The sequence below is a fragment of the Lissotriton vulgaris genome, chromosome 4_1, assembly GCF_964263255.1.
Source record: "Lissotriton vulgaris chromosome 4_1, aLisVul1.2, whole genome shotgun sequence".
NCBI lineage: Eukaryota > Metazoa > Chordata > Amphibia > Caudata > Salamandridae > Lissotriton > Lissotriton vulgaris.
In genome coordinates, this window is record NC_141691.1 from 2024114637 (window position 1) to 2024139409 (window position 24773).

At 49.3% G+C, this 24773-nt stretch overlaps 1 protein-coding gene across 1 annotated transcript in view; it reads left to right on the plus strand.

Moving 5' to 3' along the window:
- Nucleotides 1-24773, plus strand: part of LOC147724906 (uncharacterized) — a 1184129-nt gene that overhangs the window by 1096779 nt on the left and 62577 nt on the right. The window contains exon 16 of the mRNA XM_086918126.1: nt 22906-22959. Coding sequence (XP_086774252.1) covers nt 22906-22959 — 54 coding nt within the window. The remainder of the gene's footprint in view (nt 1-22905; nt 22960-24773) is intronic.

The window sequence follows — 24773 nt, forward strand, 5'->3', positions numbered from 1 at the left end:
AGGAGGGACAACAGTTTAGTACATGTGAGGCAGGGGCGGATTGGCAAGGCGGGCATTCGGGAATGGGCCGAAGGGCCGGTGCCTCAGTGCCCTCTGTGGGCCATTTTTTTTCTCCCCTGTCCCAGTCCACAGAGAGTGGACTAGGAAAGGGGAGAAAAACAAGCATTTACAATGCAATGGTTTTGCCTTTGTTAAAGTTAGAGCTATTGGCATTGCTCTTGACACTCTGAAGCTCCACTCTGCACTCTGAAGCTCCACTCTGCACTCTGAAGCTCCACTCTGAAGCTCCACTCTGAAGCTCCACTCTGAAGCTCCACTCTGCACTCTGAAGCTCCACTCTGAAGCTCCACTCTGAAGCTCCACTCTGCACTCTGAATCTGCACTCTGAAGCTCCAGTCTGAATCTGCAGCTCCACTCTGCACTCTGAAGCTCCACTCTGAAGCTCCACTCTGAAGCTCCACTCTGAAGATCCACTCTAAAGCTCCACTTTGAATCTGCACTCTGAAGCTTGACTCTGAATCTGCACTCTGAAGCTCCACTCTGAAGCTCGACTCTGAATCTGCACTCTGAAGCTCCACTCTGAAGCTCGACTCTGAATCTGCACTCTGAAGCTCCACTCTGAAGCTCCACTCTGCACTCTGAAGCTCCACTCTGCACTCTGAAGCTCCACTCTGAAGCTCCACTCTGCACTCTGAAGCTCCACTCTGCACTCTGAAGCTCCACTCTGAAGCTCCACTCTGCACTCTGAAGGTCCACTCTGAATCTGCACTCTGAAGCTCCACTCTGAAGCTCCACTCTGAAGCTCCACTCTGAAGCTCCACTCTGAAGCTCCACTCTGCACTCTGAAGCTCCACTCTGAAGCTCCACTCTGCACTCTGAAGCTCCACTCTGAAGCTCCACTCTGCACTCTGAAGCTCCACTCTGAATCTGCACTCTGAAGCTCCACTCTGCACTCTGAAGCTCCACTCTGAATCTGCACTCTGAAGCTCCACTCTGCACTCCGAAGCTCCACTCTGAATCTGCACTCTGAAGCTCCACTCTGCACTCTGAAGCTCCACTCTGAATCTGCACTCTGAAGCTCCACTCTGCACTCTGAAGCTCCACTCTGAATCTGCACTCTGAAGCTCCACTCTGAATCTGCACTCTGAAGCTCCACTCTGAATCTGCACTCTGATGCTCCACTCTGAATCTGCACTCTGAAGCTCCACTCTGAATCTGCACTCTGAAGCTCCACTCTGCACTCTGAATCTGCACTCTGCAGCTCCACTCTGAATCTGCAGCTCCACTCTGCACTCTGAAGCTCCACTCTGAATCTCCACTCTGAATCTGCACTCTGAAGCTCCACTCTGAATCTGCACTCTGAAGCTCCACTCTGAAGCTCCACTCTGAAGCTCCACTCTGAAGCTCCACTCTGAAGCTCCACTCTGAATCTGCACTCTGAATCTGCACTCTGAAGCTCCACTCTGAATCTGCACTCTGAAGCTCCACTCTGAAGATCCACTCTGAAGCTCCACTCTGCACTCTGAAGCTCCACTCTGAATCTGCACTCTGAAGCTCCACTCTGCACTCTGAAGCTCCACTCTGAAGCTCCACTCTGAAGCTCCACTCTGAAGCTCCACTCTGAAGCTCCACTCTGCACTCTGAAGCTCCACTCTGAATCTGCACTCTGAAGCTCCACTCTGCACTCTGAATCTGCACTCTGAAGCTCCACTCTGAATCTGCAGCTCCACTCTGAATCTGCACTCTGAAGCTCCACTCTGAATCTGCAGCTCCACTCTGAATCTGCAGCTCCACTCTGCACTCTGAAGCTCCACTCTGAAGCTCCACTCTGAAGCTCCACTCTGAAGCTCCACTCTGAAGCTCCACTCTGAATCTGCAGCTCCACTCTGAATCTGCACTCTGAAGCTCCACTCTGAATCTGCAGCTCCACTCTGAATCTGCAGCTCCACTCTGCACTCTGAAGCTCCACTCTGAAGCTCCACTCTGAAGCTCCACTCTGAAGCTCCAATCTGCACTCTGAAGCTCCACTCTGCACTCTGAAGCTCCACTCTGCACTCTGAAGCTCCACTCTGAAGCTCCACTCTGAATCTGCACTCTGAAGCTCCACTCTGCACTCTGAAGCTCCACTCTGAAGCTGCACTCTGAATCTGCACTCTGAATCTGCACTCTGAAGCTCCACTCTGAATCTGCACTCTGAAGCTCCACTCTGAATCTGCACTCTGAAGCTCCACTCTGAATCTGCACTCTGAAGCTCCACTCTGAATCTGCACTCTGAAGCTCCACTCTGAAGCTGCACTCTGAATCTGCACTCTGAATCTGCACTCTGAAGCTCCACTCTGAATCTGCACTCTGAAGCTCCACTCTGAATCTGCACTCTGAAGCTCCACTCTGAAGCTCCACTCTGAAGCTCCACTCTGAAGCTCCACTCTGAAGCTCCACTCTGAAGCTCCACTCTGCACTCTGAAGCTCCACTCTGCACTCTGAAGCTCCACTCTGAAGCTCCACTCTGCATTCTGAAGCTCCACTCTGAAGCTCCACTCTGCACTCTGAAGCTCCACTCTGAAGCTCCACTCTGCACTCTGAAGCTCCACTCTGAAGCTCCACTCTGAAGCTCCACTCTGCACTCTGAAGCTCCACTCTGAAGCTCCACTCTGCACTCTGAAGCTCCACTCTGAAGCTCCACTCTGAAGCTCCACTCTGCACTCTGAAGCTCCACTCTGAAGCTCCACTCTGCACTCTGAAGCTCCACTCTGAAGCTCCACTCTGCACTCTGAAGCTCCACTCTGAAGCTCCACTCTGAAGCTCCACTCTGAAGCTCCACTCTGCACTCTGAAGCTCCACTCTGAAGCTCCACTCTGCACTCTGAAGCTCCACTCTGAAGCTCCACTCTGCACTCTGAAGCTCCACCCTGAAGCTCCACTCTGAAGCTCCACTCTGAAGCTCCACTCTGAAGCTCCACTCTGAAGCTCCACTCTGAAGCTCCACTCTGCACTCTGAAGCTCCACTCTGAAGCTCCACTCTGCACTCTGAAGCTCCACTCTGAAGCTCCACTCTGCACTCTGAAGCTCCACTCTGAAGCTCCTCTCTGCACTCTGAAGCTGCACTCTGAAGCTCCACTCTGCACTCTGAAGCTCCACTCTGAAGCTCCACTCTGAAGCTCCACTCTGAAGCTCCACTCTGAAGCTCCACTCTGAAGCTCCACTCTGACTCTGCACTCTGAAGCTCCACTCTGAAGCTGCACTCTGAAGCTCCACTCTGAATCTGCACTCTGAAGCTCCACTCTGAATCTGCACTTTGAAGCTCCACTCTGAATCTGCACTCTGAAGCTCCACTCTGAATCTGCACTCTGAAGCTCCACTCTGCACTCTGAAGCTCCACTCTGAAGCTCCACTCTGAAGCTCCACTCTGCACTCTGAAGCTCCACTCTGAAGCTCCACTCTGAAGCTCCACTCTGAAGCTCCACTCTGCACTCTGAAGCTCCACTCTGCACTCTGAAGCTCCACTCTGCACTCTGAAGCTCCACTCTGCACTCTGAAGCTCCACTCTGAAGCTCCACTCTGCACTCTGAAGCTCCACTCTGCACTCTGAAGCTCCACTCTGAAGCTCCACTCTGAAGCTCCACTCTGAAGCTCCACTCTGAAGCTCCAATCTGCACTCTGAAGCTCCACTCTGCACTCTGAAGCTCCACTCTGCACTCTGAAGCTCCACTCTGAAGCTCCACTCTGAAGCTCCACTCTGCACTCTGAAGCTCCACTCTGAAGCTGCACTCTGAATCTGCACTCTGAATCTGCACTCTGAAGCTCCACTCTGAAGCTCCACTCTGAATCTGCACTCTGAAGCTCCACTCTGAAGCTCCACTCTGAAGCTCGACTCTGAAGCTCCACTCTGAATCTGCACTCTGAAGCTCCACTCTGAATCTGCACTCTGAAGCTCCACTCTGCACTCTGAAGCTCCACTCTGAATCTGCACTCTGAAGCTCCACTCTGCACTCTGAAGCTCCACTCTGCACTCTGAAGCTCCACTCTGAAGCTCCACTCTGAAGCTCCACTCTGAAGCTCCACTCTGCACTCTGAAGCTCCACTCTGCACTCTGAAGCTCCACTCTGCACTCTGAAGCTCCACTCTGCACTCTGAAGCTCCACTCTGCACTCTGAAGCACCACTCTGAAGCTCCACTCTGCACTCTGAAGCTCCACTCTGAAGCTCCACTCCGCACTCTGAAGCTCCACTCTGAAGCTCCACTCTGAAGCTCCACTCTGAAGCTCCACTCTGAAGCTCCACTCTGAAGCTCCACTCTGCACTCTGAAGCTCCACTCTGAAGCTCCACTCTGCACTCTGAAGCTCCACTCTGAAGCTCCACTCTGCACTCTGAAGCTCCACTCTGCACTCTGAAGCTCCACTCTGAAGCTCCACTCTGAAGCTCCACTCTGAAGCTCCACTCTGCACTCTGAAGCTCCACTCTGAAGCTCCACTCTGCACTCTGAAGCTCCACTCTGAAGCTCCACTCTGCACTCTGAAGCTCCACTCTGAAGCTCCACTCTGCACTCTGAAGCTCCACTCTGAAGCTCCACTCTGAAGCTCCACTCTGAAGCTCCACTCTGCACTCTGAAGCTCCACTCTGAAGCTCCACTCTGCACTCTGAAGCTCCACTCTGAAGCTCCACTCTGCACTCTGAAGCTCCACTCTGAAGCTCCACTCTGAAGCTCCACTCTGAAGCTCCACTCTGAAGCTCCACTCTGAAGCTGCACTCTGACTCTGCACTCTGAAGCTGCACTCTGAAGCTCCACTCTGAAGCTGCACTCTGAAGCTCCACTCTGAATCTGCACTCTGAAGCTCCACTCTGAATCTGCACTCTGAAGCTCCACTCTGAATCTGCACTCTGAAGCTCCACTCTGCACTCTGAAGCTCCACTCTGAAGCTCCACTCTGAAGCTCCACTCTGCACTCTGAAGCTCCACTCTGAAGCTCCACTCTGAAGCTCCACTCTGAAGCTCCACTCTGCACTCTGTAGCTCCACTCTGCACTCTGAAGCTCCACTCTGAAGCTCCACTCTGCACTCTGAAGCTCCACTCTGAAGCTCCACTCTGCACTCTGAAGCTCCACTCTGAAGCTCCACTCTGCACTCTGAAGCTCCACTCTAAAGCTCCACTCTGCACTCTGAAGCTCCACTCTGAAGCTCCACTCTGAAGCTCCACTCTGAAGCTCCACTCTGAAGCTCCACTCTGCACTCTGAAGCTCCACTCTGAAGCTCCACTCTGCACTCTGAAGCTCCACTCTGAAGCTCCACTCTGCACTCTGAAGCTCCACTCTGAAGCTCCACTCTGAAGCTCCACTCTGAAGCTCCACTCTGAAGCTCCACTCTGAAGCTCCACTCTGCACTCTGAAGCTCCACTCTGAAGCTCCACTCTGAAGCAGTCAGTGCTCGGAGATGCGAAAAAAAGTATTTCACAGTGCAGAGTAACAGTCCTAAAATCCTGGCTGAACATAACAGTCTGCAGTTTCACACGTTACATTTGTGTTAGCTGCATTACGTCATAAGTTATTGTCAAAGGCGAAATTCTGATTTAAATGGTGTATTCTGCAAACCGGACCCCGTTGTCTCCACTGCCCAGTGATATGATCAAATGCTTTCAGATGTTAAATCTACAGAAAGTTAAGCACTCCATTGATAGGATTCTCGTAGAATGGCCTGTCATTAATTTGGCCTCCAGGTTCGGAAGCATTCTTGAACTGCAGCAGGTATTAATGAGCGGGAGGGGGCGGGAAAGGGGGAGGAGAGACGCAGAAGACGGCCGGAGCAGGAAGGCTGGTGCCGGCAATGCCGGACCAGAATCGGGGGCGTTCCCGGCGTCGCGTGATGTCGGCAAAAGCCAAAGAATCTCGGGAACGCCCCCGTGTCTCCTCCGGCATTGACGGACAGGCCCCTCGTCCAATGGCTAGGCTCCATTTATGGAGCCAGCCAATGAATGACGAGGGCCGACCCAAACCCACACACAGTACTCATTAGGTTTTTGCCTGCGCAAAAAAGATGCGCAGAGCGCATCTTTTTCGCGAGGCAAAACCTAAAAACCGGCCCACAGAGTGCACGGAGACAGAGACAGAAAATGAAAGCAGCCTCGCTGTGCGGCCTGACTGCAATTGTCAGCTCTCCTTCCTTCACCCCTGCCCTGCCAAGCAATCAAGCTGAGGCTGGGCTGGGGAGGGGTGATTGGTTGCAATAATCGGCCTCCCTGGGGGCCAGGTGTTTCTCAGGCCTTTGAGCCATTTGCACCTCGGCCCCCTGGCGCCCATGCAGCCCAGAAACGGTGTTAGTCTTAACACCTCGCCCACAGCCCTTCACATTCAGGGCACAGTGGGCGAGGACAAATGGGTCTTGCTGTGGGGCCCCGGGATGTTTGGAATTTTTTTGTTTTATTTATTTATTTATGCGATTTTATATAGCGCGGACTTTACCGAAGGTGTCAGAGCGCTTCACACTAGGAACAGCAATAATACATGAGGAGAAAATTATAAGTGGACAAATTACAAAAGCAAACGTTAAGTTACATGAATCAAAAGTGACAATAGTGAACAGCCAAAATACAAGAGGAGCAAACGATACAATACAGGAGGAAAAAGTGACATGTGTGCAGGTTACAGAAGCGTACAAAATACAAGTAGAGGTATAATACTGCAATTAATGGCAGACACTCCAGCACAAGAACAAACGTTACGTAGGCAATGGTGGCACTTGTGCAAGTATCTAAAGCAAACAAAAGTGAGAGGAGCAAACAGTGTGTTACAAGAGAAAAGTGACTTGTGCAAGTTACAAAAGGGTACCATACACAGGTACAAGGGTAATACTACAGTAAATGGTAAACACTCAAACTGCCAGAACACACTGGGAAGGCACTTCCTGTGCACCAGCTTCACCTCAGCCTCCCCCCTGGCTACCTGGCTACCTGGCTACTTTGGATGACCCAAAAAGCTGTGTTTTGTGCTCCCCTGCCAGGACATTTTCCCAAGGCCTGGAGGGTTGATTAATTTACTAATTGCAGGGGCCTTACCTCTGTTCATGTGCTCCTGAGCTGAAGGTCTGGGGAGGGCTGAGTAGGTTAGTAATAGCAGGGGCTTTGCTGCTTTTCAGGTGCTCCTGTGCTGGAGGGCTGCAATAATTTTGTGACAAAAAGGGACCTTGCTATTTTTTTTAGTTGCTCAGCATGTAGGCCATAGTCACCTTGGCCCTGTGTCGTGTGCAAGAACAGTATCCTCCCACTTTCATTCCTTGTCTGTGCAAATGGTGTTTCATGAAAGGGCACGCCCCTTGAATGTGGGCCACGCCCCTTAAATATGGGCCACGCCTCTTGAATGTGGGCCACTTTTTTCGTCAGTGCCCGGGCTGAATTGTGATCCCAATCCGACCCTGATGTGAGGTGGGAGAGAGTGGCGAGAGGGGAAGAGGGAGGGAGGGGAGAAGAGGACCGTCAGCTGCAGAAGGGCAACAGCATCCCTGACTTACCTGGAACTAGGCGCGGGAAGGTCAGGGGGAAAAGAAAGACAAGCGCGCACCTTGCGCGGCAGCTGGGGAGGGGGCCTACACGATTCCCTTGTGGGAGCGTGCGACCATATGGCGCCAAGCCTGCTGCAAGGAAATCACCAGACTTGCATGCGTTGCCATTGCAAGCAATGCAACGCATGCACGTTTTTGCCCCCAAAGCTGTGCTGATGGCATTAGGTCTCCCTCCTATGCAGCGCATGCACGCTGTGTAGGGGAGACCTAAAAAAACACAGTCACCTGATCTCACTGCACCAGGGAGAATCAGTACCAGTCTCCTGATCTCATCAGGAGGATTGGAGAGGGCACGAGTCGGGGGACCAGGAGGGTGGACGGCATCCCCCTACTTATTTAACAGGGTGGATGCCATCCCCCCTGCTCAAAAGCTGGACCATCTAAGGCGCAAATGCACTAGATATCAAAGTTCTGCTTTGAAGAGTGCAAAGCAGAACAGTGTCCATGACTGGGAGGCCGAGAGGGAGCAGGTATAAATTGCTATTGGCAGGCCAGGCTCGCAGCGCCCTTTGAGTTCAAAGGGCTTCAGCATCCCCACCCCCCCAGCACGGGCTGAGACAGCTTCCCGGGCACACACACGACCGCACCCGAGTTCTTCACAGGTCTTTAAAAGACCATTTACATGTGAATGAGGCTTTGTTGTTTTTCAATCCTTCTTCGAGCCCCTGCATTTCAACTCTGCTTATTGCTGGAAGAGTCAGCCCCCACGAGGTCCATGACTGTGCGAATGGGTCAGTGTCTGAGCATCTGGCTGTTTTCTCTTATCAACCGCTTTTGCAGGACTAATGAGAAAGAAATGTTTTGGGGCATCTCGGTTAAACTCAGTGAGCACCTAGTCACAAGCAGTTGCGAGGAGTGGGTGGAATTCTCCAGGCCACAGAGCCTTTCATTTGGCGATGAAATCACAGCTTAGAGATTATTATTTGGCGTCCAAGCTGGAGCTACGGCAGGTTATAAACAAACTTGTTCGGCTTAGTAAAAAAAATAGTCAAACTCAATAAATATATTTTAAAATGAAGAGTCCTTATCTGAGACTGTAGTGAGCAGCAAAGCAAGAGGAAAGCAAGAGGATGACGTACCTGTAAATTCTATTGTAGACATTACTATTGGTTGCTGCGGCTATGTGTTTTGATGACCGTTTACATACAAAGTAAAGTTGATTTTTTGGTTGAGGACTAGCGTCCCACGCAGTGGGAGGAGTTCAAGATTTTATGTTTCACAGTTCTGGGGCTTGAACCCGCCTCTCTCTTCCATTGGTTGGCTTCCGAAATAGAGGCCAGCCATTGGAGGACAGGGGCGTCACTCGGTTCAAGCCCCGTCTTGAACGGATTCGGGGGCGTGTTTTTGCAATTTTTTAATCTTGTTATTTAATCTTGACGTCACTGCAAAAACACCCCCCGAATCCGAAAATGGCCGTGTGTTTCTCCGAGGCATTTCCGCCTCGCCTCGGAGAAACGTGGTGGTGTTTCCGGAGCTGCTCGCCTCCCTTCCCTTCTGCTTTCAGGAGCTGCTCGGCTCCGCTCGCCTCCCCCCCTTCCCTCTGTCCTCCTCCGTCGCTCTCTCGACTACGCCCCCCTCTGCCACAGCTCTCCTCCGTGGCGCTCTCCTGCTTCCCTGGGCCCCCACCTCTCCCTCCCTCTCCAGCAGCCATGCTGCCTCGGCTTGTTTTTAAAAGCTCCCCTGAAGTAGGCAGTGGCGCAGAGCAGCCGAGTTGTGCCTTTTCTTTTACTGCTCCAGCCAGCCGGCCCCTCCACCATAAATCTTGCTCACAGCCCACTTAGACGTGTGTGTTTATATGCCTCGTTAGGGCCAGCTAATACCTAAGGCATTAACCGGACCAGTGTGGGCTTCTACTTACGCTGAGGGACATTAACTTACAGTTAAATTTCACGGAGAGAGAGGGCGAGAGAAAAAACATCACAAATTTGCATAAGTATATTCATCACTTGGGTTTGTCATATTAAATTAGTGGAGTTGTGTTCTTTTTTCCCAATCGCCTAAACAGAGCTTCTGTTTCATATCTGTTGTGTGCGTTCCCTGGGCACTTGCATGCATTCGGTGCAGGTAAACCTTTGCGCAGAATCCTTAACAGGGGATGGGGTGATCCAGTCTAGGTTTTCCTTCTCTGAGTGGCTTAATCTGGAGACCATTCATCAAGTTGAATATCAATCTGGATGCCCCGCAGCCCCTTCTATAAAAAAACACATTAATGTAATTGGGTTTTGATCCCCCGGGTTGGCCTCGGGCCAGACCCCCTACAGAGCGACCCAAGCAGATCACGGGGTTCCTCTAGAAATGGTTGCACCCACAGCCCCCTTAAGCGAGCCCTAAGGGTCTCCCTGGGGCCCCTCCCCCCGCAGCAGGCCCAGACAGCCTGCCCAGGGCCCGTGCAGCCTCGTTCTGAGAGCCCTGGCTAGCCTCCCTCCCAGGCTCAGATGCTTCCGCAATCGATAAAGCTGTCGGCGCAGGCACGAGGGCGCAGCTGGTGTCTGACGTCCAGCCACTGACACCGGGTGTCAGCCAGGCACAGGGAGTTCATATAGTAGCTGAGATGGTGTGTGGTATCGCTACAGCGCTTCCATGTCCCACTCACTACTTCTCCTGAGGCACAGCCGGGAGCCACGTCATTTTGCTCATTCTTAAAATTGTATTGTTTGCGTGATTTTAAAAACATTGTTTACTTGCCTGCTCCTAACTAAGGATTCCTCTTGGCTATTTCCAGACCCCTAAACAGCCGATTCAGCGCTGCAGCGGGCGAGGCTAGCCTTGATTACAATTGCCGCCTCTCTCGCGTTGCTCAGGCCACGCCCACTTACTTAGGCCACGCCCCTTTCGCCAAGCGTATTTAAAGAGCTGAGAACTAACGCCGCTTGACTCACTACTTCTCCTGAGGCACAGCCGGGAGCCACGTCATTTTGCTCATTCTTAAAATTGTATTGTTTGCGTGCTTTTAAAAACATTGTTTACTTGCCTGCTCCTAACTAAGGATTCCTCTTGGCTATTTCCAGACCCCCTAAACAGCCGATTCAGCGCTGCAGCGGGCGAGGCTAGCCTTGATTACAATTGCCGCCTCTCTCGCGTTGCTCAGGCCATGCCCACTTACTTAGGCCACGTCCCTTTCGCCAAGCGCATTTAAAGCGCTGAGAACTAGCGCCGCTTGACTTACTACTTCTCCTGAGGCACAGCCGGGAGCCACGTCATTTTGCTCATTCTTAAAATTGTATTGTTTGCATGATTTTAAAAACATTGTTTACTTGCCTGCTCCTAACTAAGGATTCCTCTTGGCTATTTCCAGACCCCCTAAACAGCCGATTCAGCGCTGCAGCAGGCGAGGCTAGCCTTGATTACAATTGCCGCCTCTCTTGCGTTGCTCAGGCCACGCCCACTTACTTAGGCCATGCCCCTTTCGCCAAGCGTATTTAAAGCGCTGAGAACTAGCGCCGCTTGACTCACTACTTCTCCGGATACACAGCCGGGAGCCACGTCATTTTGCTCATTCTTAAAATTGTATTGTTTGCATGATTTTAAAAACATTGTTTACTTGCCTGCTCCTAACTAAGGATTCCTCTTGGCTATTTCCAGACCCCCTAAACAGCCGATTCAGCGCTGCAGCGGGCGAGGCTAGCCTTGATTACAATTGCCGCCTCTCTCGCGTTGCTCAGGCCACGCCCACTCACCTAGGCCATGCCCCTTCCCAACCTCCCTCTTACTTGCATATAGGATGTGTCCATACCGGAAGCGCAGCGGACGAGCGCAGCGGGCGCGCCGACTGCGCGCCTAAGGCAAGCCCGTCTGCGCCCGTCCGCGGCCGGACAGGGCCCGGGCCATGTCACTCTGCCCAAATTACCACCTTTACTCCCAGGGACCTGATTGCACTGCACTCACTTCGGTCACTGGACACTACCAGTTCTACAAGCCTGCAACAACTAGGTATTTATCAAGCTCACAGTACCTTTCCTGAGTTACAGTCCCTCCCGTCCCTCCTCACCTCTGAACCCAGAGTCTTTCTCCCTCCTCCTAATCCCCTACCCGCTCAGGCACCCGCTAATATGGAATTAGCAATCATTTATCTTAATACTCGATCACTCGTCAGTCACCAACTTGACATCTTCCACATCCTGGACTCAGACCGACCCGACATTCTTCTCCTAACCGAGACTTGGCTGAATGAGGATTCCTCCCCTGACATCTTAGCAGCCATCCCTCCGGGGTATTATATACTTCACGTCAATAGGCCTGCTGGCAAACCAGGAGGCGGCGTAGCCGCCATTATCAAACTCTCCCTCAGGTTCACTTCCCTCTCTCTACTCACCATCCCTCAGGTGGACTGCCTGGCAATTAGATTCGAATCCTCTGTGTCCCCCCTTACCTGCGTCCTGGTATATCGTCCCCCCCAATCCATGCCTAATTTCCATTCTAACTTTGGTGACTTGCTTTCTCAGCTCACTATTAATAACTCTAAACTCCTGGTCCTGGGAGATTTCAACTACTGGCCGTCAGATGCCCACGAAAGCCCCCAATCCTTGGCTTTTACTGACTTACTAACTGGGCTTAATGGTATCCAACACGCTCATTTACCCACTCACTCCAAGGGCCATATCCTAGACCAGGTGTGGACCTATAATCTCAAAATCAAGTCGCTCACGATCTCACCTTGCCATTGGTCAGACCACCATTTAATTTCTTTTCTCCTTCTGGTCCCCCCCGCCCCCTCGCAGCCGAGGCCCTAGTCTCCTGTCTCGTAACTGGAACAAAGCAGACCATGACTTATTCGTCACCTCTTTAACATCCTCAGTCCTGGCCAGCTCTGGCCCCATTGACTCCCAAGAAGCTGCACTTGTCAAATGGCTAGAACACGCCAGTGACAAGGTTGCCCCCCTTAAGCTAATTAGAACCAAGCGCCCCCACGACACACATTGTTGGTTCTCCGACAGCCTTAAAACCTTAAAACTTGGTCTCCGCCAGGCCGAGCGCCGCTGGCGTAGAAGCTATGATCCCTTAGAGAAACCACACTTTCTAAAACTACTGGGAGAATACAAACAAGCAATATCAGCCGCCAAAACCGCCTACTTTTCCACAAAAATCCTCAACTCTGCTCAAAAATCTAAAGATATTTTCGCCATCGTGGAAGAGCTCTCACATCCGAACAGGGTGACCATCAAACCTCTTCCGTCTCAAGCACTCTGTGACTCCCTGAACCGTTTCTTTATAGAAAAAATTACCAAAATCAAAAATAGCATTTCCTCCCCACCCCCGGCTATACCCCTCACTGAGGCTGCACCCTCTATTAACACTCATTCTCTGACTCAGTTCCCCCCCATATCAGAAGATGTTTTCATCGCCTTGCTTAACAAAGTCTCCTCTGGTTCCCCCACAGACTGCTGCCCCCCTGCGATTCTCCAGGCTGCCTTTTCAGCTTGCCCCACCCTCCCACTGGCCCTCCTGAACATCTCCCTTCTGCTCGGTGAGGTCCCTAGTCAGTTTAAGAACGCGGAGGTAGTACCTATTCTGAAGAAACCCAACGCCGACCCTACGGTTATGGGCAACTTCCGTCCCATCTCCCTTCTTCCCTACCTAAGCAAAGTACTTGAGTCATATGTCACCAGCATCCTCAGTTCTTTTATTGAGGACTCCAACTTCTTGGACCCTCAGCAGGCTGGGTTTAGACCCGCCCATTCAACTGAGGCGGTCATTCTCTCTGTAATGGAGGAACTCCGTAGAGGCGCCAACTCTAACATCAGCCAAGCCTTAATCCTCTGGGATTTGTCGGCAGCCTTTGACACGGTCGACCACTCCATCTTGGTCGACCGTGTCAAGGAGGCTGGTATCGGAGGGACGGCCCTTGATTGGATCCGTTCCTTCCTGACGAACCGCCACCAATCTGTTCGACTCTCCCAATTTTTGGCGGACAGGATGAAACTCTCCTGCAGAGTGCCACAGGGCTCGTCTTTGTCCCCTCTCCTTTTTAATTTATACCTTACCCCCCTGATCCGCTCCCTCCGGGGAAGGAATGTCACTGCATTTAATTATGCAGATGACATTCAGCTCATTTTCAATCTTGACTCGCAGGAAGCGTCCCAGGACTTCCAGTCTACCCTCTGTCATATCAGCGACTGGATGGGCGCTCACCATCTCAAGCTTAACCCCGACAAGACGGAGCTCGTTCTTGTCGGAGGCCCAGCCAATCCCTGGAACTCTACTTTCTGGCCCCTTTCCCTCGGCCCCCCCCTAGTCCCGCTGACAAAGTAAAAAGCCTGGGGGTCTATATCTCACATGATCTTTCCATGAATCATCAGGTCAGCTCCACAGTGTCCTCCTGCTTCCACCAGCTTAGAAAAATTCAAAAAATAGCTCACTTCCTGACCACTGAAGCTCTCACTCTGGCGCTGCTGGCATTAGTCATCTCTCGGATCGACTATGCCAACGCCTTGTACGCAGGCATTCCGCGATATCAAATAAAGAGACTTCAGCTAATACAGAATCAGGCTGCCCGCCTGATCTATCATCAACCAAAACATCATCACGTCCGTCCCCTCCTCAAAGCCTTTCATTGGCTCCCTGTGTCGGAGCGCTGTAAGTTTAAACTTGGCTGCCTAACCCATAAATCCCTGGCCGGCATTGGCCCCTCTTTCATTTCGTCTCTTCTGCACCCGTACGCCCCTTCCAGACACCTCCGATCTTCCCACCACGCTCTCCTCCAGACGCCTAGGTTTAGGCGCAAAAAGCACGGAGGCCTTAGATTCTCCTTCTTGGCCCCCTCACTCTGGAACTCTCTACCGTTGGATCTCAGACTCTCCTCCTCCTACCCTCACTTTAGGTCTCTCCTAAAAACCCACCTCTTCCGCTCTGTCTATACATAAGGTCCCTCTTTCTCCCTCCTCTGCCTCCCCATGAATTAGTGAACAGCGCCAAGAAACCGTCCAGTGAATGCCGCGCTCTACAAATCCTTTTTACATTACATTACATTACATTACTGAGGTGTGCCCAGCTTCGAGGCGCTTTAAGAGACACAACGCATGCGGGACAGATATATCTAAAGTTGTGATACCTCTGAGGTGGTCTGGGATGGTAGGATGTGGGTCAATTCTGCTTAAATATTGGTATGGAGCTCTGCCTCTGGGCCATGCAACTCCAACATAAGGGAGTCGTGGGCATCTGCCACTCAGTGTTGCGTTACTTACTGAGTGAGGCTTGGCAAGAGATCAGTTTTGAGATTCTGAAGACGTGCGAGTCGTCTAGTTCTGTGAATCCGGTGGGAAATGGTTTGATTGAACACATGTACCTCCCCCTTCCCTCGGCACACACAGGGTTGTTTAAGATGCTCTGGTATGTGTACCGATGAGTCCTCGGGGATGGACAAGGTGAGGACTATCCTCGAGTAAGCATGGACGGAAAATCCGTTCCGCTCGCGGATTTTGCGGATTTTCGGTAAATTTGCAATCCGCGAACGCTCGCGAATTTGCTGAAAATCCGCAAATTCGCACGCAGCGGATTTTTTTTCTTGGTGATACAATTTTGCGGCGTGCGGTGTAAGTTCGCGATTGCGAACATGTAGGTGCGGCGGGCAGCAACAATCTCGCACTCGCGAAATTACAAAAATTGCAATTCTGCACAAGAAATCTACTAGCAAGCAGCATAGATCTTCTGAAAATGATGATTTTTATCAGAATAACTCCTCAGGTTGACATTTGCCTGCACTTTTTTGGATTTGAGGCCTTTTGATTTTCTTTGGATAACTTTTGGATTAGAAATCAACTTTCTCATATAAGCTTGTTTGGGGCATTACAGTTGCTGTAATGCTGTTCTGCAGAAAAACGAGTTTTGCAAAAGTGAAAGCATTCAGCAGGTTCAAAAGTTCAAACTCATCATTAGTAACCATTCCCTGTAATGCTTCCTGACAAGGGCCCCTCCAGAGTTCAGTTGCTAGTTGCAACAATTGTATGACCCTGCTCTGACCATCACAGCAGGCTCATAGAATAGCTACAAGTAGGCCACAAAGGTCCTGGAAAAAAATTGCACTGCAACAGAAAGCAAATTACAGATAAGGAAGCAGGTGCCAGACTGGAATTTTAAAACAGTGACACATTAATAAATCAACCCCAAATTAATTCATGTCAGTTGAAGCAGGCAGGTGTGCTTGCTTTTTCCCCCCATAATCTACAGAGATGATGAAGCAGAGGGTTGCATTGATGTACCAGAGGGTGGCTTGGGTGAAACAGAGGGTGGCAGGGGTGAAACAGAGGGTGCTGGGAACCTGTGATGATGAACCAGACGTAGAAACAACATAATCGTGACCGTTGCGAGCCGACATGAAAGTTCGCAATTGCGAACTGGTACAAAACCCTCGTGAACTGGCAGAAATCCTTGCGAACTGGCAGAAATCATTGCGAACACAAAAAAAAAATCTGCAAATTCGCGAGAATTCGCGGATTTTGCAGATTGCGAGTTCGCAAATTCGCAAAATTCCTGAATGCCAGATTCGCAAAATTCGCCCATGCTTACTCTCGAGTACGAATACAGGTGGATCCACTCAGCATTTCATCATTCCAAGGTCGATAAAAGGAGTCTGTGAAAGGGGTTAACATTACACCTCTGTTATTAAGCAACAAAGACAACCCAAGGCAAGGGGTGAATGCAGTGCTTTAAATGGGCCTGTACTCACCGGCACTGAGTACCGGCACTTCCCATTTTTTTTTGCCGTCAGTACTGGCACTTCTCCGTGGCCAGGGAGAGTACCGGTACCCTGATCCTCGAGACGGCAGGCTCAGGTTAGGTTTCTGCTCAAGTGCAGGGCAGAGGCCGCTCTGCTTTCTAGGAGTGTGTAATTAACTCTGAAGTATCCTTTTCCAGAGTAGCAAGTGAAGATTCCAGTAGCGCACATTTGAATGTCCCCAAACTACAGCGGGGTGAGAGCGCTTGGGTCAGCTGTGATTAACAGGACAAGGTCTCTAGACAGACCCTGCACTGTCAATCAGATGCGCAGCGACCATTCGGGTGAAAGAAAGTGCGGTCATGACTTTCATTTTCTGTTATGAGTTAATCTGTGTGTTTTTGACAAACACATTTCTCATGTGTTGTAATATGTGCTGCAACCGGTATATTTACATTTACATTTACATTTTCATTTACAGAAGTCTCTATGTATGACGATATTTTGCCCTTAGCGCCGCCCCTAGCCCCCCCCACTTGCTACACCTCTGTTTTTACCCCTTGCATGCTCATGATGGAACCATTCCGTCACGAGCCACCGTGGTGCTCTGCTGGTGACGGAATGGTTCCGTCATGTCCCAGCCGCGGCGCCTGCACGGCACTGATTTTAGCCCCACACACTTGCTACACCTCTATTTTAACCCCTCGCATGCTCGTGACGGAACCATTCCGTCACGAGCCACGGTGGTGCTCTGCTGGTAACGGAATGGTTCCATCATGGCCCGGCCGCGGTGCCTGCACGGCGCTGATTTCGCGCCTGCGCCGAGCGTTCCATTGATCGGGCGGGCCATGACGGAACCATTCCATCACAAGAACAGCGCCACCGCAGCTCGTGACGGAGTGGTTCCGTCACAAGCATGGTGGCGCCGCGCGGCCCCCCTACCCTCCTAGCGCTGCAGCAGAATTACCACCGCGGCCAAGGGGTTAATGAGTACCTGCACTTATTTTCTCCCATTTAAAGCACTGGGTGCCTTTACAGCTACACTTATGTTATGGGCAGCAACTCTTTTCATGCACCAGGTGATTTGCCCAGGATCACGTGATGTGCCTGGCTCCCGCGCAGAATTCGTGGTTTGAACCCACACTACAGTTAAGAATCCTGCGAGGGAGCACGAGCTCACGCAGCTTTGCAAATCCCAGAAAGATATGGATGTGAATCTATCCGGCTTAGATTTTAGCCTTACTCGGGGGGCTTTGTCTCTTGGGTGCCATGCACTCTTATAAAGAGGGTGGGGTTGAAAATCGTCATGACCTTTGCGTGTGAACCCGCACCAAATGGGTGATCTCTCCAGCGAAACACAATTTAGTCCATGTGTTCTAAAATAAAAATAAAAATGTGCTTACTGTGAAAGAACGGTAAGTTTGGTCCTTTAAATAGCAAGTTTAATATTAAACCAATTTAATGGTACTTATGTTATCACCTTGCAAGGACGTAGAGCTAATTCGCACCTGTGACGCATTAAGTGGCTACAGATTTCTTTGTAGTGATAAGTTAATCCACTGAGCTTTCTCAATAGGAATTGAACGTGTCACCAGCAAGTTAAAACACATAGATCTACAGCAGGTGCATCCTGAGGTGCTTTCATATGTTAGAAAAAAGGGCACACGTTAGTTGATATCAACTACCGACAAGAGGAATAAAACTAAAAGTTTGAAAATTTTCCCAAGAACTCTGCTGGAGTCTTTTTTTGAACCTCATGGTGTGCCTCAACACAGGGATGCACTCACCTTGACGTGTGCACTTTTTTCTAATATATTCATAGCGTTATTGGACGGAAACGCCACCTGGGAGAGCGCCCAACCTTTTTGAAACATCAGCCCTGAACCTGGTTAACCATTTAACCTCAGGGCCGGTCCTAGGCATGGGCGGTATGGGCAGCTGCCCAGGGCCTCGCGCTCAGGGGGCCCCCTGCCGGCCCCGCAGAGTAGGGAAAAGCGCACTCGCGCAGGCAGTAAGGCACTTAGAGGGGCCTCACATCTTCCCTTTCGCCCGGGGCCTCAGAAGGCCTCAGAAGGCCTAGGACCGGCTCTGTTTAACCTCCACCTGCCGCTGTGCACCTTCTGTATTCTAGTTGTGCTTTCATCTGTGCCACTCGGGGTGTTTGCTCTTTCACCTTATATATCTAAAGCGCCCTTTCTCTTGGTATAGAATCGATGGTGAGGTTTATTGCGTTTTCAAGCTATTAGTATTGAAAATAACAATGCCTTGTATTTATGTTTTACAAACCCAAAACATAAATAGAAGGCATTGTCATTTACAATGCCAATAGCTCAAAATCGTGTGAATGCGAGACCTATTTCAATGCAAATGCCGAGGTGGGCACCACAGGAGCCCACCTCGGAGCTTCAAAGTGGGCCGCTCTCACCCTCCTGATTCATGTTGAGCCCTCTCCCTACCCACCGACCACAAATGCAGTGTTTCTCTCACGCCACCCTTTCCCTGTGCATGGAGTGAGGCACCATCCGCGCCATTGTTTGAAGAGGGGGAACATTTAGTCCCTTTTCTACAGGCAAATCGACAGGGCATACCTTTGCGATCAAACTTTTTTAATTGTAATATTTCTGTTATTTACATGACATGACATGGATTTTGTCTGCTCTTGCCCGTGCTGTTTATCTCTGTGATAATATCCGGACGTGTTGTCTTTCTACAGCTTGTTCTTGTTTATCCTGTGCTCACTACTTCGGTGCGTGTCTCTCTCGCTCTCTCTCTCTATCTTTCTCTTTTCCTCCATCTAGTGCTCTGTGCAAGCCTCTGTGCTTCTCCATTGTGTGTTCTCCTCCAATTTACTCATTTGGTCTAGCCTCTTCCAATCTGTTCTTACTTATTATGGGCTCCTTTGTGTGCTGAATCAACTTACGTCCTTCCATGTATGTGTCCCCATTCCTCTATCTCCCATGCAAAGCTCTACACCGCCTCACCGTGCTCTCCATCCGGTGCGTTCACGTGTGCTTTCTTGTCCATCTTCTACTTTCTTTAGTCCAGTTCTCTCTCCAATGCAGTGTTCTCATGCCCTTTGCTTTCCCAACATTTGCTCTCCAATTTGATGAACTTTCATTGCATTCCGCGAATGACTAGTTCCAGGTCAAATCCAAGCTAGGTAGCCGTGATAGCAACTTTAAATCGTACTACTCGTTACATATAAACACTTGAAGACCCCACTTAAGTACGGTTATAATGGTGTGCATCTTGCATTGTTTGCAGAGGAGAGTATCTTAAACTAGGTGGAAAATCATCACCCAGATCAGATGTGTATGAACAAAATACAAAGTGGCTAGGGCAGGTTTTTTTAGGCTTCTATTTGTTATAATATGTTTTGTGTGGTCTCTTGTTTCTACTGGCGACTGTGAAAGTTCAGTAAAGAAAGCATAATTCAAGCGTTCGGTACTGACATAGAATAGCAATCCAAAGAGACCCATGTGTCAAGGAATATCTTTCGCACCACGGATGTCAATTAGGGTTAGCATCTGCCACTCTTGTACTCAAAGACATGAACAGAAAGTAAACAGCGTTCTAAGAGCCTTGTTTTCGTTCTGTAGTTTCCACCTTGGCCTTCCACTAGTCCCTAACCAGTAAACAGAAGTTGATCGCCAGAGTTCAACAGGTGCGTGATGTCACTTCCGCTACCGAAGCACTTTGGAAAATTGATGTCCATGATTCAAGCTCTACTGGTGTATATTACCAGTGTCAACGAACAAAACACTGCAGAAGTTATTTCCATGTAAGTTCAAGGAGCAATTAACCAAACAAATGCCCTTGCACAACTACTTTTTCAGTTCGATTTTAATCATCTTTTTCAACTATATTAAAAAAATACTCTTTCAAAATGAAAAAGATGATGATTAAAATCGAACTGAAAAAGAAGTTGTGCAAGGGCATTTGTTTGGTTCATTTTCTATCTAACAAATGTGGCAGCTGTAGTCAACTCTTATTCCTTTCCGTACGTTTCATGGATTACCCCTTTTTTTCCTTTTATACATCTGCACTTGACTTCCAGTTTGAGGCTAAGGCTGACTCTGCTTCCGAGAGGCGGCCACCTGCAGAGGACATGATGGCCTTCTCGAAAATCCTATTCAGTATTTTTCCCTGGGTCCTGACTGGAAATTTCAGGTCTTCTCTTTTGTGGGATCATGGGCACCAACAGATGCAGCTGGCTAAGAAGGAGGGGTAAACTACAGCAAACGGCTCCCTTTACAGAGATTCCCTTAGTTTTTGCCACACTTCAGCGTCGAGGGTGAACCTATGCATCATATTTAAAGCAGTGACTGCTCACTGGAAAATGGTCAGGGTAGCGTGACCGTTTTGTCCAACACCGGACAGGCCCAAGTGAGTTCTGGTACTCTCCTCAGGCCTATAGAAGTTCTGGTACTAACACAGAAAAATATAAGTACGGGTACTCAGTACCTGTGAGTACCGGCCCATTTAAAGCAGTGGCGGTAAGGGAACGAGAGGAGAATGGAGGATGGAGAAGGGTGGAAGGCAGTCCCCTGCATACACCAACCCCCCCCCCTCCCTTCCCCCAGCAGTACTCACTATTCGTAGGCCTCAGTGTCACACAGCGTAGATTGCAGGATACACCTGAAATGGGGTGTATTATATGGTGTGGTTGTGCGTCTTCACTATGTAATACACATACCAACACCTTTAGTACACTTACGGTTCATTTATTAATCATTCAGCTCAACCCTGGGTAACAGTGGCTATGAGCAGCAAGGCTTATTCAAAGAAATAAGTCTAAAACATTTAAACAGCACCATAACAATTGAAGAAGAAACAGACAAGACATCCCAAAATATCTGTCTCCAGTTTATAAAAATAGACTATTTTAATGTATTTTTAGACACACAAGGAAAAAGATGAACTGGAGGGTTCAAGAGATATGGAATTTATAAAGTACAGTAAATCAGAGCATTTCACTCAAATATGAAAAGCATTGGGAAAATCAACAAATGTGAGACTTTTTCACTAAAATGCTTGGGTTAGCTTTAATGAATGAATGAATGAATGAATGAATGAATGAATAAAATATTTAATAAAGCGCGCGATGGCCGAGCGGCTTCCTGGCGCTGGGGACCTGATCAAGAACTCGGCAGAGGGGACCCAGGGAAGATTAAGAGGGGAGAATGCTGTCTCTTGGAGTCACTTTAGATGACCAACTCCAGTAGGGAGCTTGTCATGGGAAACAGCAAGGCCCTCGGAAATTGTTACCTCAGCAGGTGAAGCATTCCTCAATCAAGGGCCAACATTCCTGGGTTCATAACTTATCCTCTGGAGTTGCCAGACACACTCTGATGACACTCCCAGTTTCAGCAAACTCGGGTGCAACTTTAAGCTTTGGGTCCTGGTCCCTGATGCTGCACTGTGTCACTTTGTGGTGGGTTGAAGATGTTGTGCTACCAACTTGCCCCTGCAGGCTTCTCAGCTGTTGTGCCCCTGTTCTGTGAACAGGTGGCAAGCTCACTGACCCTTGGATCTCTTGGCTTTGACTTTGCTCTGGAGGACACAGCAGGCACAGTCCCTCTCCTTTGCTAGCCACCAGGTTCAACAGGTGGGGTCCATGCCAGAGCCGCCTCTCTACAGGTTCCACAGTGCAGTAGGGTAGTCCTTCCTTGGTCCTTCTTCTAGCCCTGTCAAGATCTGAGTTCGGGGTGCATGACACTATTGCCTGGATTCTCAGGTTCTCAGAGGCCTGTTTGACCGCTCTGTTCTGACGGATTTTCCAGTCTAAAACTTTCCACGGTCCCACCTCCGACTAACACAACGCTACCGATGTCAAAGATAGTCGATCGATGCTAGCTACCGGCACGCAGTGGTACTGATAAGAAAAATATTCCGGATCCAGCCTGATTCCTGGAAGTTCAAAGGTAAGGAATCTGCTACAAGATCATGTCTTTACCAGATACAGCTTTACCGAAGGTAAGTAACTTGTCCGTTTTGCACTTGCTCCTTTGTTTAAGCCTGCCTGCTCGAAGCCACAGCTACCCAGGGTTGAGCTAAGGTTATATACAAGCCGAACTGGACCCGAGGTAGTATTGTGAATGTATTACTCAGTGATGTAGCACAGCCACACCATGTCAAACACCACTTTCCTCATACAATCTAATGGCTAATTCCCTACCAATCCTCACCATTCTGTGGAATGGACTCCCACCTAAAAAGGCCCATAGCTAGAGATCTGCAATCTGTTCCAGCCAATTTGCAGGTGGGCTGTGTCTGAGGGCAAGAAAGCAAATGGTGACATTGGGCCTATGTGTGCTTACACTTACGTTGAGGAACTTTAGCAGTGCAGGGCTGCATGATATTATCTATTGGTGTGCAGGAGTACTCCTTTTGAGTTTCTGGGTCTAGTCTAATGTGTGGGGGACTAGTTAAAAGATGATGAATCTTTAGGTAGAGAGAGTATCCACCAGAAAGAGCATTACCAAAGATAAGTAACTTGTTCATCAGAACCATGCGTGTATATTTTCTAGTCCTAAAGCTATGTGTATATACAGTTCACCAATTTGCATAATTGGATTAATGTACAGGATTGTACTGCATTCTGGTTAGAGCTCAGACTAAGTCTAACAATTATGAAATGTAAATGTTTGCTCATGATTACATTTATTACATTGACACGGCACTTAACCTTTTTGGTTCTTCTCCCTAGCCACTACCCCGAAAATTGCCCGGCGCGCATTAAAGGAAGTTAGCAGGAGCACGAGTAAGTACTTTCCTGTTTTAACTTGCTTCCCTCACAGTACTGTTGGCCTATAGCTCCATACAGACAACTATGCCTACTACCCACACGCAGTGTCACTACTCACAAAAAATTCTGGATCCAGTCTGACGTCTAGGGATAATTCTAAGGTAAGGAATCATGGCTAGACAGACTCTACCAGATAAGACGTTACCAAAGATAAGTTTGTGTGGCTTTAACCACACTCCACAGGTGATGGATGTGGTTTTGGCAGTTTAACGCTCATCCAGGAAGTCAATCTACACTGGTCTAAATATGTCACTTGGTGTGGGGACAGACAGGTTGATCCGCTCCAAGCCAAACTGTTAGATGTTCTTTTGTTCTGTCTCTGGCGAGGCAGAACTCTGCCGTGGGGTGGGGGGGGGGGGGGGGGGGGGGGGGTTAAGTGTTACTTATCACCTCTTTTGGCTTTTCTTTATATGTCCAATCAACTCTCTATATTCCAGTCACCCTTTCAAATGCTTTTTGCAGTGGGACCGTAATTTGGTCCTTAACTAGATGATGAGTTCAATTTTTGAGCCTAATCACAGTTGCAAATTGAGACTTTCAACAATCAAGTTTTTTTTCTCCATGCCATCACTTCTATGAGTCACATCAGTGAACTTTTGGTTTTGCTCAGACGCCCTGTACCAACTTTTTTCTGAAGTTGGTTCTTCAGACTTGTGTCCTCTCTGTGGTAGGTGGTGACACTGGGTAGACGCTTTCCTATGATGGACAACTACCAGGATGCAATATGTACATCTGTCCATACATTCACCAGACTACTGTATCAACTAACGGATCCACAAAGAGGATAATTTTGCCTACATGATCCTGCAAGAATTCCTGTTGTAAGATGCATTCCCCAGACCCACTACTTTTGGGAGGGTACAGCTTTGGTATTGTTTTCAAAGGTGGGAATCTGCAGTTTGAACTATCTATCTGAAGAATATATTACTTAAACAATAAGTAATGCTTTATCTAATAAAGACTTCTAGCTGCAGTTTTCATACCTTAGAATTAGCCCCAGGAGTCAGGATGGATCCAGAAACTTTTAAAGCAGTACCCCTGAACGATGGTATGGTGCCATTCAGCTCTGAGTCAGCGTTGTTGTCTTCATCTGCACCAGGAATGATGAGCATGGCCCCAATATAGGTGCCACCACAGTGCACTGACATCAGTTTTTTCCTTTCCGTACCAGATAGTGCGGATCCTGTCGAAGCTACCCCCAGGCATTTTTTGACTGATGTTTTAAAAAAACGTTTGTTAACACTTTTTTGAGATATTTTCTCCCTTGGCAACAGAATGTTCCCTTAGAAGTCGGCTGGTTTTAAACCATTTGGTGCCTGTAGGAAGCTGGCTTTTTATATAGTGCACCAAAATGAGGTACAATATTGTTGTAAATTCATCCTTGTGTCCTGGGCACCCCCATTGGTTTGGGGACTGGTACTGGTGGTAACTCACTCTGACTGTCCCTCTGCTCTGCCTAATCAAGCCCAGGGCCGGTGCTATGCTGAAGACACACTTAGAATACAATGAAAACACGTACATATACTAATGTACACTATAGGTTAGCGCACCCCTACGATTGGCATACCTTCTTCTATAAGGCCCTAGTACATAATTGGGCAGGGAGATTAAAGCTACCTTTAAGTCCCTAGTATAACATAGGGAAAGGCAGCTTAGAGGACAGCAGCCCTCTCTGTCCTTGCATGTACACACTGAAGAGGCCTGAGGTCAGTTTAAAAGCAGCCCTGTGTTGCAAAACTGCTTTTAAATTGAAGAGTGTTTCCAAACTT